At 40.3% G+C, this 14,768-nt stretch overlaps 1 protein-coding gene across 2 annotated transcripts; it reads left to right on the forward strand.

Moving 5' to 3' along the window:
• The first annotated feature begins 6,457 nt into the window (after positions 1 to 6,457).
• Positions 6,458 to 14,320, forward strand: Vip (vasoactive intestinal peptide). 2 transcript variants are annotated; one of them, XM_075949941.1, is made up of 7 exons: positions 6,458 to 6,607; positions 7,771 to 7,887; positions 9,630 to 9,752; positions 10,565 to 10,669; positions 11,012 to 11,143; positions 11,926 to 12,007; positions 13,526 to 14,320. In XM_075949941.1, the coding sequence occupies exons 2-6, from the start codon at positions 7,781 to 7,783 to the stop codon at positions 11,969 to 11,971; spliced, it is 513 nt and encodes a 170-aa protein (XP_075806056.1). In that variant the 5' UTR covers positions 6,458 to 6,607; positions 7,771 to 7,780; the 3' UTR covers positions 11,972 to 12,007; positions 13,526 to 14,320. The 2 variants fall into 2 exon arrangements, with proteins under 2 accessions (XP_075806056.1, XP_075806066.1); XM_075949951.1 differs by having other exon boundaries at positions 6,466 to 6,607; positions 11,929 to 12,007; positions 13,526 to 13,661.
• The last annotated feature ends 448 nt before the right edge of the window (positions 14,321 to 14,768 follow it).

The following is a 14,768-nucleotide window of genomic DNA, read 5'->3' on the forward strand; positions in this document are numbered from 1 at the left end:
GGGCCTGGTCACACTGTGTGCCTGGTTACACCAGGAAGCAGAACGAGATGAACGCTGCTGTGGGGTTTGTTCTCTCCTCCCTCCTCCCTGATTTCATCAGTGAAGGGCCATGGTCCAGGCAATGGTGCTGGCCACACTCACAGCAGATCTCCTCAGTTCAGTCATTCAGGAAACACCCTCACTGAAACAACCTGGATGTGTTTCCCAGGCAATTCCAAAAGTAGTCGAGTTTCCGGCGGAGTTATCCCCCACAGTGGATGCTCTGATTAAGAAGCTGGTATAATAGGTCAAGCCAGAGGGGTTCCAAGGTGAAGAGCTAATGAAGGCAGTTTTCTGGGAGGAAGGTTTGTTCCGGTTTCATTCTGTTCCTGGGACAAATACCACAGCCAAAATCAGCTTAAGGGAGAAAGTGGTCTATCCCTGTACAGTCCCAGGTTATAATCCGCCACTGAAGGACATTAAGGCAGGAACATGAAGACATACTTGCTTTAAGCCACAGGAGCATTACCTCTGACCAGCGAACTATTTCATAGCAAAAGAATATAGAACGAGGCATGGAGAATGCCACCTGCTAGATGACTTACAGGTCAGCTCCTATTCCACTGCCATTTCTATATCATTTGTGATTATTTGCCTGGGGATGATGCTGCCTACTGTGAGCTAGGCTCTCCTACATCAGTTAGCTAGTAAGACCACCCCCCATAGATATACCCACAGTCCAGGATCAACACAATTCCTCAATCAAACTCTTTGCTCAGTTGAGTCTAGGTCATGTCAAGTTGCCAGCTAAAGAAACCAGGGCAGGAATGAACACACATTCATAGCAAAGAAAGCCGGGTCAGAGAGAGGAGACACCAAACCATGTGCAGTTAGTTGCTTTAAAGACCCTGGTTGATGCCATGGGGAATTCTCATACTAGGTTGACTGTTTAGACTTGTTCCATCCACGGCAACTCGGTTATGAATCATGCCCCACATTTGGCCAATCGCTGTAAGTGGACTACTGCTTGGATGACAAGCAAGACCTTGAATAAATTGATTCTTGTTTCCTAAATAAGTTAAATGACACCATGATAAGCTACCAACACTCCCAACACAGGTCCTTTGGTTGTAAAGCTGTAGGAGAATCTAGGCATGTTCTACCACTGTGCATATGTAATGCTTCCTTAGCAATTCCCAACAGTCTAGAAAATTATGACAGGATCACAGAGGCCAAGCACAGTCCCTGCTGCTGAAGTCGTCCTGCAATTGGTAATTTAAGTTCATGCCGCTGCACTCTGTTCTCATTCCAGATTCCTTTGAGACTGCACTGCTGAGAAATGCCATGAAGTAATTCAGATACAGATACAGAATATTAGGATTGGGATTAAGAAGCAAATAGGCTGATCAAACAACCACAGCTCCTAGATATTCCGTTTCATTCCCGAAAGCCAATGCCAGGAGCTAGGGAAATGTGCACACTGGGTCTCCTTCCCTAGAGCTGTCCCATGCCTGGCAAGTTCCCCAGTAATGATCTGATGTGGGGAGTCCAGCAGCATACTGACCTTTCCTCTGCACATGTGTGAATTCAACCCATTTCCTGAAGGAACCTGGGTGACATCAAAGGCCAGGATTGGCTTCAAATTTATTTATGCTTCAACCACAGTCTTCAAAAATCGATTTCTCATCAATCTGACAGCTTGCTAGGAGCTTAAATGACCTTTCTCCATGCTTCTATGCAAAAGGTTTTGAAGATTTGTCTAAGGAAGACTGTGATGTCAATACTGGGGATGAGGTGGAATTGACAAAGATGGACCAGGACACATGGCTGTCAACAACAAGGGGGGCAATCTCCATTTTGCCAGCCATCTTCACTCCGGTACACAGCTCTGTAACCCGGTTTCTGTGTCCTTTAAGCTGGTTTTGATATTATGTGTAATAGAGTCCTGGAAAACTCCCCCTAGCTGCTACAGAGTAGCAAGATAAATATTCACAACTCATGTAGCACAAAGCATGTGCTCAGAGTTCTGTTCCTACAGAAAATGTAATCCTAGTTACCGATGTACAAATGCAATCATTTTCAGACTTAACAGTTCTGTCATTCCGTGATCTGTTTATTTCCTGCCTATTACTGTTTGCTGTGTCTTATGGAATGCTGCCCCCTACTGTTCAGCTCTGAGTGTAGTAGGGTCTACCATCTAGTCCTCACCCTGACTGACAATTCCCACATAGAGCATAGAGGGGCAAGCACCACCACTTTATTCTGTGCAGAATGGGAGCCCGCGAGAATACTTCCAGCAGATATTCTTGCGCAGCTATCCACTTTACCAACAAGACTGCGGCAGCTTCAAACCAACCTTTAGAAATCGTTTCCCATTCTCTCCATTGGGGAGTCTAGGGGACCACTGAGTTAAAGACTGGCTCCTCGGGATGTGGGCAGTGAGAGGAGGACATAGAGGACCAGTGACACTATGAAGGTAATCAAGTTTTTTTTAATTAAACTATTTTTTGTTTGTCCCCCACCCCAGCATCTCTGAACTTCATGAGGCTGTGCTTTCTCTACAACTTCCCCTTTTCTCACATCTATTTTCTGCGATGTTCCCAATGAACAACTTTAACAATATATGAACAACTCACAGAGCTCATTTCACAGACATGCACAAGTATTTTAAGCCAGGGGGCTGGGAAATGAATAATCTTTGTAGCGTTCCCAGCTTCGGTGAGTAGGAGAGGTCATGATGTTTCAGAATCAAGGGAGAGGTCATTCTCTATCATGTCCCTGAAGTCACCATTTGTCCAGTTGCTTAAAATTACCTGAATTAGTTACCTTTCTCATCTCTGTAATCAAATACTTACCAACAAACAACTTAAGGTGTACTCTGACTCGCCTCTGTCACGGCAGGGAAGCATGACAGGGCACATTTCACCCGCAGTCAGTAAGCAGAGAGATGAATGCCACTGCCCACCTCATTCTCCTTTTTTATTCATCCCAGCACCATGCATAGACCATGGGATGGTGCTGCCCACATTCAGGATTGGGGTTCCCTCTTCAGTTAAAGCTCTCTAAATCCAGGGCTTCTTAATTGTGTCTTAATACCCAGTGGCCAAACTTTTCTCACCATTACGTGTGTGTGTGTGTGTGTGTGTGTGTGTGTGTGTGTGTGTGTGTGCCTTCCCTAATCCTCTGGTAATTGTCCTTATTAACTTCCATGACATCAACTCTCAGGTCTCTCCTATGTGGGAGATCACATGGCTCCTGTCTTGTGTGCCTGGCTTGATTCACTCGACATCATAGCCTACAGTTTCATTCATGTTTCTGAAAATGACAAGCAGAACATATCAAAAAGAAATTGCTTTGAATGTATTCATTATAAGGAAATAATAAATACTTAAGACAATAGGCTTGCCCTGACTTAAAGGTCACACAGCATATACACATGTCAAAGCATTAACACACATATGTGTCAAAACAAGGATACAATAAAAAAAGAAAGGGGATTACAAGTATAGGTACATGTTCTTTATTGTTATCATATAAAGTATAGGTTCAATGTGTGTTTTATATTCCTTTTAATATGTTATATTAAATATTATAGATATACAGATATTATATAACATACTTTTAAGTTTTATTACAATATAATTCATCTGTAGGGATGAATATTAAGATATAGTTTATAAATTTTTAAAATAAGAAGTTCTATCCTAGAGGTTGGTAAGAAACTTTTAAAAATGCTTACTTATTTTTAAGTGTAGGTCTATGTGTCAAATGCATACAGTGTGTGTAGGGGCCAGAAGAGGGTATTGGATCTCCTGAGGCTGGAGTCACAGAAGGTTGTGAACTGCCATGTAAGTACTGAGAACTGAACCTGGATCCCATGGAAGAGCAGCCAGTGCTTTTTACCACTGAGTCATCTATCCGGTCAAGAGAAGCTTTATTTCATGAAAGATCAGAGGAGACATTAGGATTTGGGGGTTTCAGGTGTTGTAGTTCCAAAGCACCCACAGCATACACACATGTGACAAGCATGTCCATGTTCCAGTCAACAATACAAGAGCATGGACATTTAAATATAATTTTTACATGTCCAAAATACTTCATGGTTTTGCTCTTTTAAAGATGGAAATGCCACTCCCAACTTGAGAGATATAGCAGGCAAAGAGGTGAGTCTATTTGACCCTAGATGTAGGTGTCAGCCCTCTGACTGCCTAAATTGACAGTTTTAAGGTCTCAGAACTGGAGTTGACTGCAGGCAAACTGCAGAGCCACAGGTGTCAGAGACACAGGCTCGCCTTCAAGAGTGCAGAGCCTGGATCCCAGTCCCACGGTCATTACTAAATACAGGAGTGAGATAAGAAACTACTGCAGGCATCAGCTTATTCGTCTGTAAAAGGAATAAATTGCCTTCACTGTGCAGACAAATGAGAGTTTTCTAGATAGCAAATACAGATTTTCTGGGAATGCTAAAATGGGGATGCTATGGCGAGGCTGTGGGGGAAAGAAAGCACTCAAAAGTAAAGATGAGGCAGAGTTAAACAGCACATTTGTTCCCCCCACCCCTTGGGTTTTATAATAACAAATTCTTCATGACAAATTCAATATAGCCATTTTCCTTATGGTTAACATAAGTGAAAAAGTCTTTCCATTAGTTGATCAGTGGAGCTCTGGTTTTCTCCCCATGCCCTTAAACAAAAGAAAACAAACCAGAAAGGAACACGGTTTCATAAAATCTGTGAGTTAAGACTTCAAACTGCAGATGGTGCTGTGGTTCCATTTAAAATGGCTTTAGGTCCTGTGTAAATTCAGCTAATTCTGTGATTTGGTCTATTTTCCTCCATAGGTAAGAAAACGAATTCTCTTTATTATCTTGTTTCATTATGATGATGGCAGAAACTGTCTTTATTATTGCACAAATATATCACAGTTACTCCTCATGACTGCTTCTTAGACCGAGTGGTAAGCGATCCTGATGTCATTTTTTTTGGCTTATCATTCAGGATCGATTCCTCTGTAATCCTTAATCTATTTATGTTTTTCCAGTGCAGCTTTAAAATGAAATTGTTTCACTGAGGATTTGGTGACAATGAGCTCAGAATAAAAAATTCCATATGAAAACCATTTTAACCTCTAGTTTGTAACAACTGGTTAAAAAAAAAAACAAAAGATTTCCTGGAATTAAGCCACAGGAACTCTGGCTTAAGTCAGAGCTGTCAACTGGAAAACAAAATTCCAGACATTTTGAAATTTAATTCATTTAATTTTTCTTGTAACTGGATTAGAAAATATGATTAAGCCCTAGCAAGACAACTCTCACTGCATCAGTTGCCCTTGAGGGCAGCAAGGAGATACTAAGATCTTTGAGTAGAAGAGAGTAAAGGAGATTGAGAGCTACGTCTCCCTGAGGAGAATGCAAAAGGAATGTAACAGCATGCGCACATCAGGGCTTTTAAAAGAAAGAACTTCGCCTTTGTTTTCTGTGACACTCTTACGTTAGCTCGTTTTGACGTTATGTCCCAATTAAAATGTATGTCCGACTTCTTTGGGTGCAAAATCAACAGCAAAAATTAAGCATTCATCACAGTACTCTACAAAAATTTCAAACCAACTGATATTTGAAACCACCTTTATGTAAAGTGATTGAGTCAGGAATGTCAAAATTCTGAAGTAGGGGTGGGTTTTGAAGGCAGTGTAGGAAACGAAGAGATTCAACACTATGCAAAGACATAAAATGAGGAGCATGCTTTTGAAGAGAAAGAGAAATTCAACCCCTGGAGTGTATAGTCTGATCATCATTTATTTCTGAAACCTTTAATACAAGATGTGAAGGGGAGTAGTGGGAATTACAATATGGAAAAGTGATAAAGTCATTGCTTAAGAAATAGTGTGCATACTATAGCATCTTTATGACTTAAGAACTTTCCCTGAGGACTAGCTTCAACATAAAGAAAATGTAATAACAGAAAGATGCAAAAGTATTGATGGGTGCTTTTAAAATTAAGATATGCTTCAATAAAATGATAATTCTGATCTGAATAAACAGCATAAAGATAAAAAGGTATTAAGGGAATCAACACTTCATGAAACAATAAGAATTATACTGTAAGCATAGCACACACAAGCGTTTGTTTTCTGCATCTTTTTACAAGAAGTTTTCATTTTCTAAGCAATGCCTTAGTCCCTGAGCGACAACATAATAATCATGCTCTAATTCATGACAACTAAGCAAAGAATAAAGTATTGCATATCCAGCTTGGCACTTTTTAGTTTTAATTTTTGTTTTTGTTTCAAAAAGTACATTTCCTCTATCTTGAACTTGTTTGCTATAAATGTATATAAATCAGGCATGATGACAATTTAATAAGAACTTCAAGACCTGTTCATCCCATGGGATCACCACTGTGACGTCTTTCGGGCAGCCTTCTGATTGCTCAGCCCCAAGCACAAGCCTTATAAAACGAGGGACTTTGAAATGCTGGTCAGGTTGGAGTGCAGAGCTCTAGCAGGCAACAGACATCCATTCCCCAGGACCAGGGCAGACTGGTGGAGCCTTCTCTCGGCCAGGACTTCAGCACCCTAGACAGCTCCTACTCTCCCTAAAGGCAGCCCAGCCTCAAGGAAACAGCTGAGGGTAAGTAAAACCTTCCCTTCTTCACTTCCTATCTGCCTTTGGGACTTTGTATAGGAGAGGATTTTTTTTTTCTCTCTTAAAAAGCATTTTACAGTGTTTATCTTTTGCAATAACAAAATAAAATAATAACAATAAGCCACTCGATAAAGGTAGAAATCCCTCAATTTCTCTCATATGAACCCATCTGTTTAGAAGATTCTTAGTCTTCCTTAAATATTGCCTTTATTAAATATTGCATCTTAAAAAGTGAAGTAAGATGAGTTTGCTTGTGTGTGGAGTTTTGACCAAAGGGTTCAGTTGCTGTCTTTGTTTTTGAGGCTTTTAACTTCTGCTTAAAGTGCTTTTCTTTAAATGCTGTGACTTTTAATTATCCAGAGACAAAATCTTTGAACACCTGTATGTATGCTGGAAAGCATTTAGAAATACAATGTGTGTATGGACGAATGCAAGACGCATGGGTTCTGCACGCGTGCTCACACGCACACACACACACACACACTGATGTTCTGGGAAAACTTGTAACAATGCCGAGTGACTCTGGAGACATCAGCTTTCATTCTTGAGTTCATTTGTGGGTTTGCAGTGATATCTTTTATGCATGCGGGGAAAATAAGAATTTAACTATCATATGTATACAAGATTTTTCTTAATGATGCAGAGCTATACTTTTTATTCTATATGTACACATAAACATTCAAACTTGTGAATATAACTTACTGGAAATCATTAAGTGTACCGGTAACACTCAAGTTTTATAGCAATCAGACATCGAAGTTTAAAGGGGAAAAAACCCCAACAAATTCCTCTAAGCTGTTTCTTTCACCAGAAAAGACACGGAGATTGGATATTACAACTGTGCTATCAAAACACTGAGTCTGGAGTTTGTTTATCTGCAGCACAGCAGGAGTATAGTCTTGAACAAGCACTAACGGTGCCTGAGTGTCTGCTGAGGGAAAGACAAAAGGGAAATTCGCTTGCATTCAGATGTCTTAACCCAAGGGAAACCTTTATTTTTAAAAAGTAATCTTATGGCAACAAATCTGATACTTTTCTAAAGAGGAAATGACTTTTTCTCAACTCCACAAGAGCCCTTAGCAGTATTGCTTGGCCCTCAGAATGTTGCCAAGTGTGACTGGGAAAGCCAGCACCTTCTCTCTTTCCAGAGGCACCGAGATGGAAGCCAGAAGCAAGCCCCAGTTCTTGGCGCTCCTGATGCTCTTCAGTGTGCTGACTTCTCAGTCCCTGGCCTGGCCTCTCTTTGGACCACCTTCCGCTGGGAGGTAAGTTTCATTCCAGGAAAGAACACTCTCACCTCAGGCATTTCCTGAGTATCTAAATGAGATTTCCCATATGACATCTCAGAGAGTGAGCATTTTAAATTGTACACTTATTTATTTCAATACTTTGATTATAATACTAAGCAAATTTGTTTCCAATCAAACTCGGAAAGCTTGTTCTGGGATCCAGAATTTACCTTCTGTACATGAAAGACAACATCAGTTTTGCATACCAGATGGGTCCCATTTCCAAACTAGTGTTAGAAAACAAACAAATTCCTATGTTTTTCCATCTCCAGTCAGTTCTTTATCTGGTAGAAAAAAATATTTGTTTACATGCCAACTTCATTTAAATTTACATTTAATAAAATGACTATAATATTAATAGTTCATTAATGCGATACACACATGAAATTGCATTGGGCAGAAATGGGTCTAGGAGAAAATGGCCTAGCCAATATTAGCGATCATGAGGAAGTGTGTGTACTAAACTACAATCCTCACAGCATTGGTGTTTGACACACCAGTTCTTAGCTTTACTCTTCGATGTGTTGAAGTTCATGCTTCACAGTCGTAAAGCATACCATAACTCAATTTAACCTAAAGTAAAATAGATGTATGTTAATAATCTACTCACCCTTGCCCTTTCTAATCTGCAGAATCACTGGCATCTAAAGGCAAACCATCCCTTTGGTTATTTGTCCTTTCTTATGCTCAGTAGAATGAATAATCTCTCAGCTATTGATCTGGAAATTGTATAACACGTCACCCCATCATGCGTTGACAGCTAGAGTCCCAGTACTCACATCTCGGTCACAGGAACAATCACAGGAATGCTGAAATCCACACTGACTGCTCAGCCCCAGGCTAGGAAGGACTGCTTTTCACCACCCAGAGATACAAAGTGCCCACGAGAGAAAACTCTTTGGAGGTTAACCCTAATTTTGCACATACACGCCCTCACACTCACACACACTCATGCTCACACGCACACACTCCACACACACACACTCACACACTCTCTCTCACACACACTTTCAATGTAGTACTGATATTAAAAATACACATGCATCCACAAGTAGGTCATATTCTATATGTCATAAAGATAATTCTTATTTTGTAGTACAGCATAATGCATTTCTACCAAGAATGTGCTAACACGTGCAATATGAGGAACTGGCGGGTCACGTTAAATTCACTGTCTTGTAATAACCACTCACAAATGTGGAGATCTGTTGGTTTGGTCAATGACATAAAGCTTAGTGGTACACATCTGGGAACTAGAGAGAGAAAAGCCGCTTGTGTGCTGCTCCTCTCCTGAATATGAGCAATCATCACCACTTACATAAATATCAGTTTTCATACTGAATACTCGCTTTTTGTTTGTCTATACCTTGTATAACACATCCTACCTGTTAATGCTGCATCACAAAAGGACATAGTCAGGTACACCGAAGCAATGCACTTTGCTTACGGCTTTGCTAAAATTGAATTATGTAGAAATTATGTTTGGTTTAGAAAGCTTATCAAAGTTGAATGATGTCATTTTGGTGAGCTCACACAAAATTACTGCTTATATCTTCATTAAACATGGAAGCTATAGAGTCAAATTATTCTATTCTTATCTTGCAGAAGGATGATATGTCCCAATATATTCTTCTCCTGCTCTAAATAGTTGCAGTTCCACAAATATCATCTTCTAAGAGAAGACAGAATTGCATTTCTATTGTGTTTTACCTTAATAGGTTGGATGACAGGATGCAGTTTGAAGGAGCAAGTGATCCTGATCAAGTCTCATTAAAAGCAGACACTGACATCTTGCAGAATGCCTTAGCGGAAAACGACACACCCTATTATGATGTTTCCAGGTAAGTTCACTCTCATTTGTCTACCGAGGAAGCACATTTGAAAAGATTAAATATCCTAGTTTCATCTTACCGAGGGATAGCTTTCTCTGACTCGAGGCTCAGCCTGATTGACATAAGTTCCCTGCATCCTGTGAGCCTCACTTCAACAGCTCAGGTTAGACAAACGCCAGGTCAAACTGCCAGTCAGGATTCCAGGAGGAAACAGGGGCAAACGGTCCAGACAGCTAACAGTGCTGTTCACACGAGCAGCTGACTGTCTAGAGTTGTGCTTCAGAACAGACCAAATGGCGTCACACTAAGGATAAAGTATAAAAGAGGTTTCCCGTGGGCTTATGGGATTCACTCGTGGACCTAAGGTCTGCTCTATCTCAAGAGATTTGCTCCCCATTATTTTTGGTGGAAAAGAATAATTAAAATACAGAATACTGGTGAGTTTGACCAAATTAACACATTTTTTCATTGTATGTATTTTTATTTAAGGCAACATTAAAAAATACATAAATATATAGAAACTATAAATGAATTTTTAAAACAAAATTTATTTAAAAATCCGTTTTAAATATCCTGTCAGGGAATAAAAATGAAGCATGTACCTAAAATAGCTCACTTTTTTAAGATGTTGGGCTAGAATCATCTAGTTTATATCTTGCTTCAAGTGACTAGGAATTTCCTTTTGCTATGGTGTTAGGAGACTTCACTTTTGACTGAAGTTTTAGTGACCAGTTCTGTAAGTAGCTTGCAGATTTTTTTTTTTTTGGTGACCTCTGCAAGAGGCTTTACCAAGCCATCATGTGTTTGCTTCCTTGCTTCAGAAACACCAGGCATGCTGATGGAGTTTTCACCAGCGACTACAGTAGACTTCTGGGTCAGATCTCTGCCAAAAAATACCTTGAGTCACTCATTGGAAAACGAATCAGGTAAAGAGGACTTACTATTTTTTTTTTAATAAATGCTCTATCTCCAAATTCTATTTTCCTTTCTTGAATGTTATTTTCATTGCTCAAGATTGACAACCCTTTGATAATGTTCAATTTATTTAGAGAAAAATAATGCATGCTATTAAATAAAAACCACCAACTCCTCTACCCCCCAGTGAAATAGTTTTGGTACTTAATGACTCAACACATCTTTCTTAAGCAGCTAATTTAAAACTAGTCAAACTGTGCCAAACTCAGTAGAAGAAAAAGTTCAGAGCACTGATGCATCTCCTCCTTACTATTGACATCTTGACTTTCACTTTTTCCTCACTTCGTTTTTAGCAGTAACATCTCAGAAGACCCTGTGCCAATCAAACGACACTCGGATGCAGTCTTCACGGATAACTACACCCGCCTCAGGAAACAAATGGCAGTAAAGAAATACTTGAACTCCATTCTGAATGGAAAGCGGAGGTAAGGGGAAAGAGAGATACCTGGGGAAGTGAAAATGTGTAATGGACATTCAGATTGTCAGCTCTACCTGGAGACCTCTTTCCTTCTCCGTCACACTGCCTGCTTTGTGTGAACTGCTCACCCATTCTCAACTCACGCTGGTGTCAAACATCCCTGGCAAGTGTTAAAATACTGGGTCATGAATGCCAGTCCACAGCCATTAGAAAGCAGTATCTCTGGGAACACTGACCTGGACACACCTACCTTCAAAGCTTACTTCATTTGAATTTACACATCGACACGGTTGGGAAATGATGGCTATTTGGAATTAGGCAGCAGTTTAATCAGGTGTTTATTTTTAAAACATGGACAGGACAATCAGCAATTTTTGGCAAGCAGGAGAACCGTATCATATTTGTATCCAACCTCACATTTAATTGTGAGTCATCTGTGTGTTTGTTCCAAAAGCACCTGTCCCTATGGTGTACAAATATTGGGCACAGTGATAAGGGGTAGCGTGCTCTCGCTTCTCACTCCAGGTGTCTTTGTATGAACAGTGAGCCTTAAGCATAATTCTGTTTGAGTGAAAGCAGACAAGAGTATCCTCTTGGCCCACTAAGTGATAATTCCATAAGACTGATTTTAGACAATTCACGGGCAATCACTATCTGCGGAGATCATTGTTTATCGCCAGAGCATCTTGCAGGGCACAGATAATGACCTAGTCATAGTGTTATACTTGTTTCTTTGGAACTTTCCTCAGCTGAGAATTTTAACACATGCATTTTCCTTCTGGTCTGCAGCAGCGAGGGAGATTCTCCAGACTTCCCTGAAGAGCTAGAAAAATGATGAAGAGGCTCCTTTGGGGAGAGCTGAAGATCAGAGGTAAGTGCACCTACGGATTCTTACTGTAGGCTCACAGCTACTGTGAAGAACAGACTCAGGAAGGAGCCAGTTGACAAAAATATCCTAGGGCTAAACTTCCCTCTATCTGGAGATATTATCTACTCTGCATAACACCTCTACCTGAGGCCTATTGCACCCCAGTGAACACTTGCTCTGTTCTCATTATGACAAGGGCACCTGTCACCATAAGGAGTTTGGTCGTCTTCTCTTTTCACTTTTCTCCCATGTGTGTGCTGGAATTAAAACACACAGGATCCTGACTCACACTTATGAGGGAAAATGTCTGAGTCTGCAGACTCAATTCATGCTGCTTCTATTCATTTAAGAGTTAGTCCCAAGACTGCCTGTTAGATCTTCAGTTAAGATAACCCAGAAGCGCACTATGGAAATGCCAAGGCATTCTGGGATTAATTACAGTGCTATGAACATAGCAGCCATCATGGAACGAAGGCCAAAGCTCGATCTATGAAGTGAGTAGAGGCTCTTTAGCCCCAGCAGTGTTCATTGTGGAATAGTTTTGAATAGAAAAAAAAGTGCTATTTTTCTCTTCTGCAAAGAGATATAGACTGTTTTCACAATTGCTTTTATATAAATGTGGATACAAGGTGTATTCTTTTACAAGCTACGGGAACACTAATCTCGGCGTTTCATCTTATTCTGCTCACAATATTTGACAAGTGACAAAAGTATGTTTTATCACCTTGTCAAAAATCAGTCCACTTTTTCTTAATGGACTGTGGAGAGATGGTCACAGTTCTGTGGGCTATCTGGTTTCTGTTACAACCATTTAGCATGGAAGTAACCAAGAAAAGATACAAAACAGTTGGGAGTGGCTGGCCCCAGTAGAATCTGATTTGTAGACTCTGAAGGTAGACACGATTCCAGCCTTGACTAAGTTTAGGGAAATAGCTAGCCCTGTGTTTGGGCTAAAGGGGTCAGGAGCTGGCCATAACAACATCATATATAGACAGTCCCAACGACCCATCCGTAGCTCAAGGGTAAAAGCCAGGCTAAGGGTCTCACTTGGTGGTAGAGCATTTGTCTTGCCCGCACAAGAGCCTTGGGTTCCACGCCCAACACCAAAAGATATAACATTGCTTTATACAGTGAGTATTACAAATAAAGAACATGGCAGACACCAAAATATAAGGGCAGATTCCATTATAGACTGTGAGGCCATTTATGAGAGACCACTGAGATCATGAAGGGGTGGTTTTAAACAAGCCCCGTAGGCTCTCCTGCAAGCAGTTCCCTTGTGAAAATTACAAATGCTTCCTTATCAGTGGTTAAGTAGAGAGCCTATTCACCCCCTAGTACCTTTGTGACAGTCAGTGTTCTAGGAATAATTCTTACTTGGCTCTGCCAGGTACGGTCTCAGCAGAGGCCGTTGACAAGGGGCAAGGAGACATTGAGGTTTAGTAACTGAGCAGTAAAGCTAACATGAGCCAAATTTTAAAATTGTTTGTGTTTAAAGCTCTAATTCTTTTCTCATTCCAGAATTCGTGAAGGAAAACAACCAAGTGACTACATTATGAGTTCTACATATCTAATTCAAGAGAACAACTTCCATAGCAAAACCAAATAAAGTATATTGTGAATATTGTGATTTCCTTTATGTAATAACTGTGATGTTTACATTGTAAATATTATTTGAGCATTCTAAAATTCATCCTTAGCTCACGAAAGGCTTGTAATTTCATATGCTATATATTCTTTAAAGGAAAAAAATATTTAATGATAAGTGGGCTCTAGATTCATTGCAATTATTTGAAGCTTTCTGCAAGGGTAGCAATAAAGGAAAATTGATGTGTTTATTTATAGCAAGTAGTTAACCATTCAAAAGTGCAGAACAGATCATCAGTGTGACTAAGTCGGAATGTTAAACAGATAGGCTGCTGTGGAAAATAAAGCAAAATATCTAAGGGGAATAACAAAAAGAAGGATAAAAACCAGATACCATAAGAAGGACTTTCAGAATTGCATTTCTGCAGTGATAGGTCCTCCATCTCTAAAGGATTAGGTTCTCTGACCAGAATTTATATCCCTAAAGGCTACAATTAAGAAAAGCCCAGCATCAGATCTGAAGTTTCCCCTTTCGTCTTGGCTTACGGACATGTAAATTAGAAGCTGAATGGAGTCATTGACTTCACGAATACTTTGCACATAGTCCCTCGCAATATTTCATGTTGTTGGCTTCCTTTGCTGAAAGTACATTTGTAGACACAACTATTTTTCCAATGTGATTGTATGAAATTAAAGACAGGAATAAAGGTCTTTGGTTATCATTGCAAATGTGTTCTCTTGTTCTGATTCTTGGAAGGATATACTGGTCCCTCCGCTTAGCTCAATACCTGCAGGTTTGGAGCTGTTTTTCTGTGACGTTTGAGGTGGGATTGCATTTGTGAATCCTGAATTAACAGCTACTTAAATGAGAGGGGGACTTCTTTCCTATCTAAGGTCAGGGGTGGAATAAATGGGGAAACACGGCGTCTATGTCCCAAGCATGAGGGTCCCCTTCCGGTCTATTTTTCACACTAACCTTCCTTCCCCATGAACTTTAGTCCTAAGCCCACAGTCCTTTGCAGGGAAAACTGGAAAATGTGGCTGTTTTCCTTAGGGGGTATGCATCCAACTCTAAACTTGGGGGTCTAGCCATTCGGAATAATGAAAGAAGAGATGAACGGGTGTCATGGTTTAGAAACTCTGACATTCTCACCCCAAAGCCTCAAGGAGTTACAAA

The sequence above is a fragment of the Microtus pennsylvanicus genome, chromosome 1 (assembly GCF_037038515.1).
Source record: "Microtus pennsylvanicus isolate mMicPen1 chromosome 1, mMicPen1.hap1, whole genome shotgun sequence".
In the NCBI taxonomy this organism is placed as follows: domain Eukaryota; kingdom Metazoa; phylum Chordata; class Mammalia; order Rodentia; family Cricetidae; genus Microtus; species Microtus pennsylvanicus.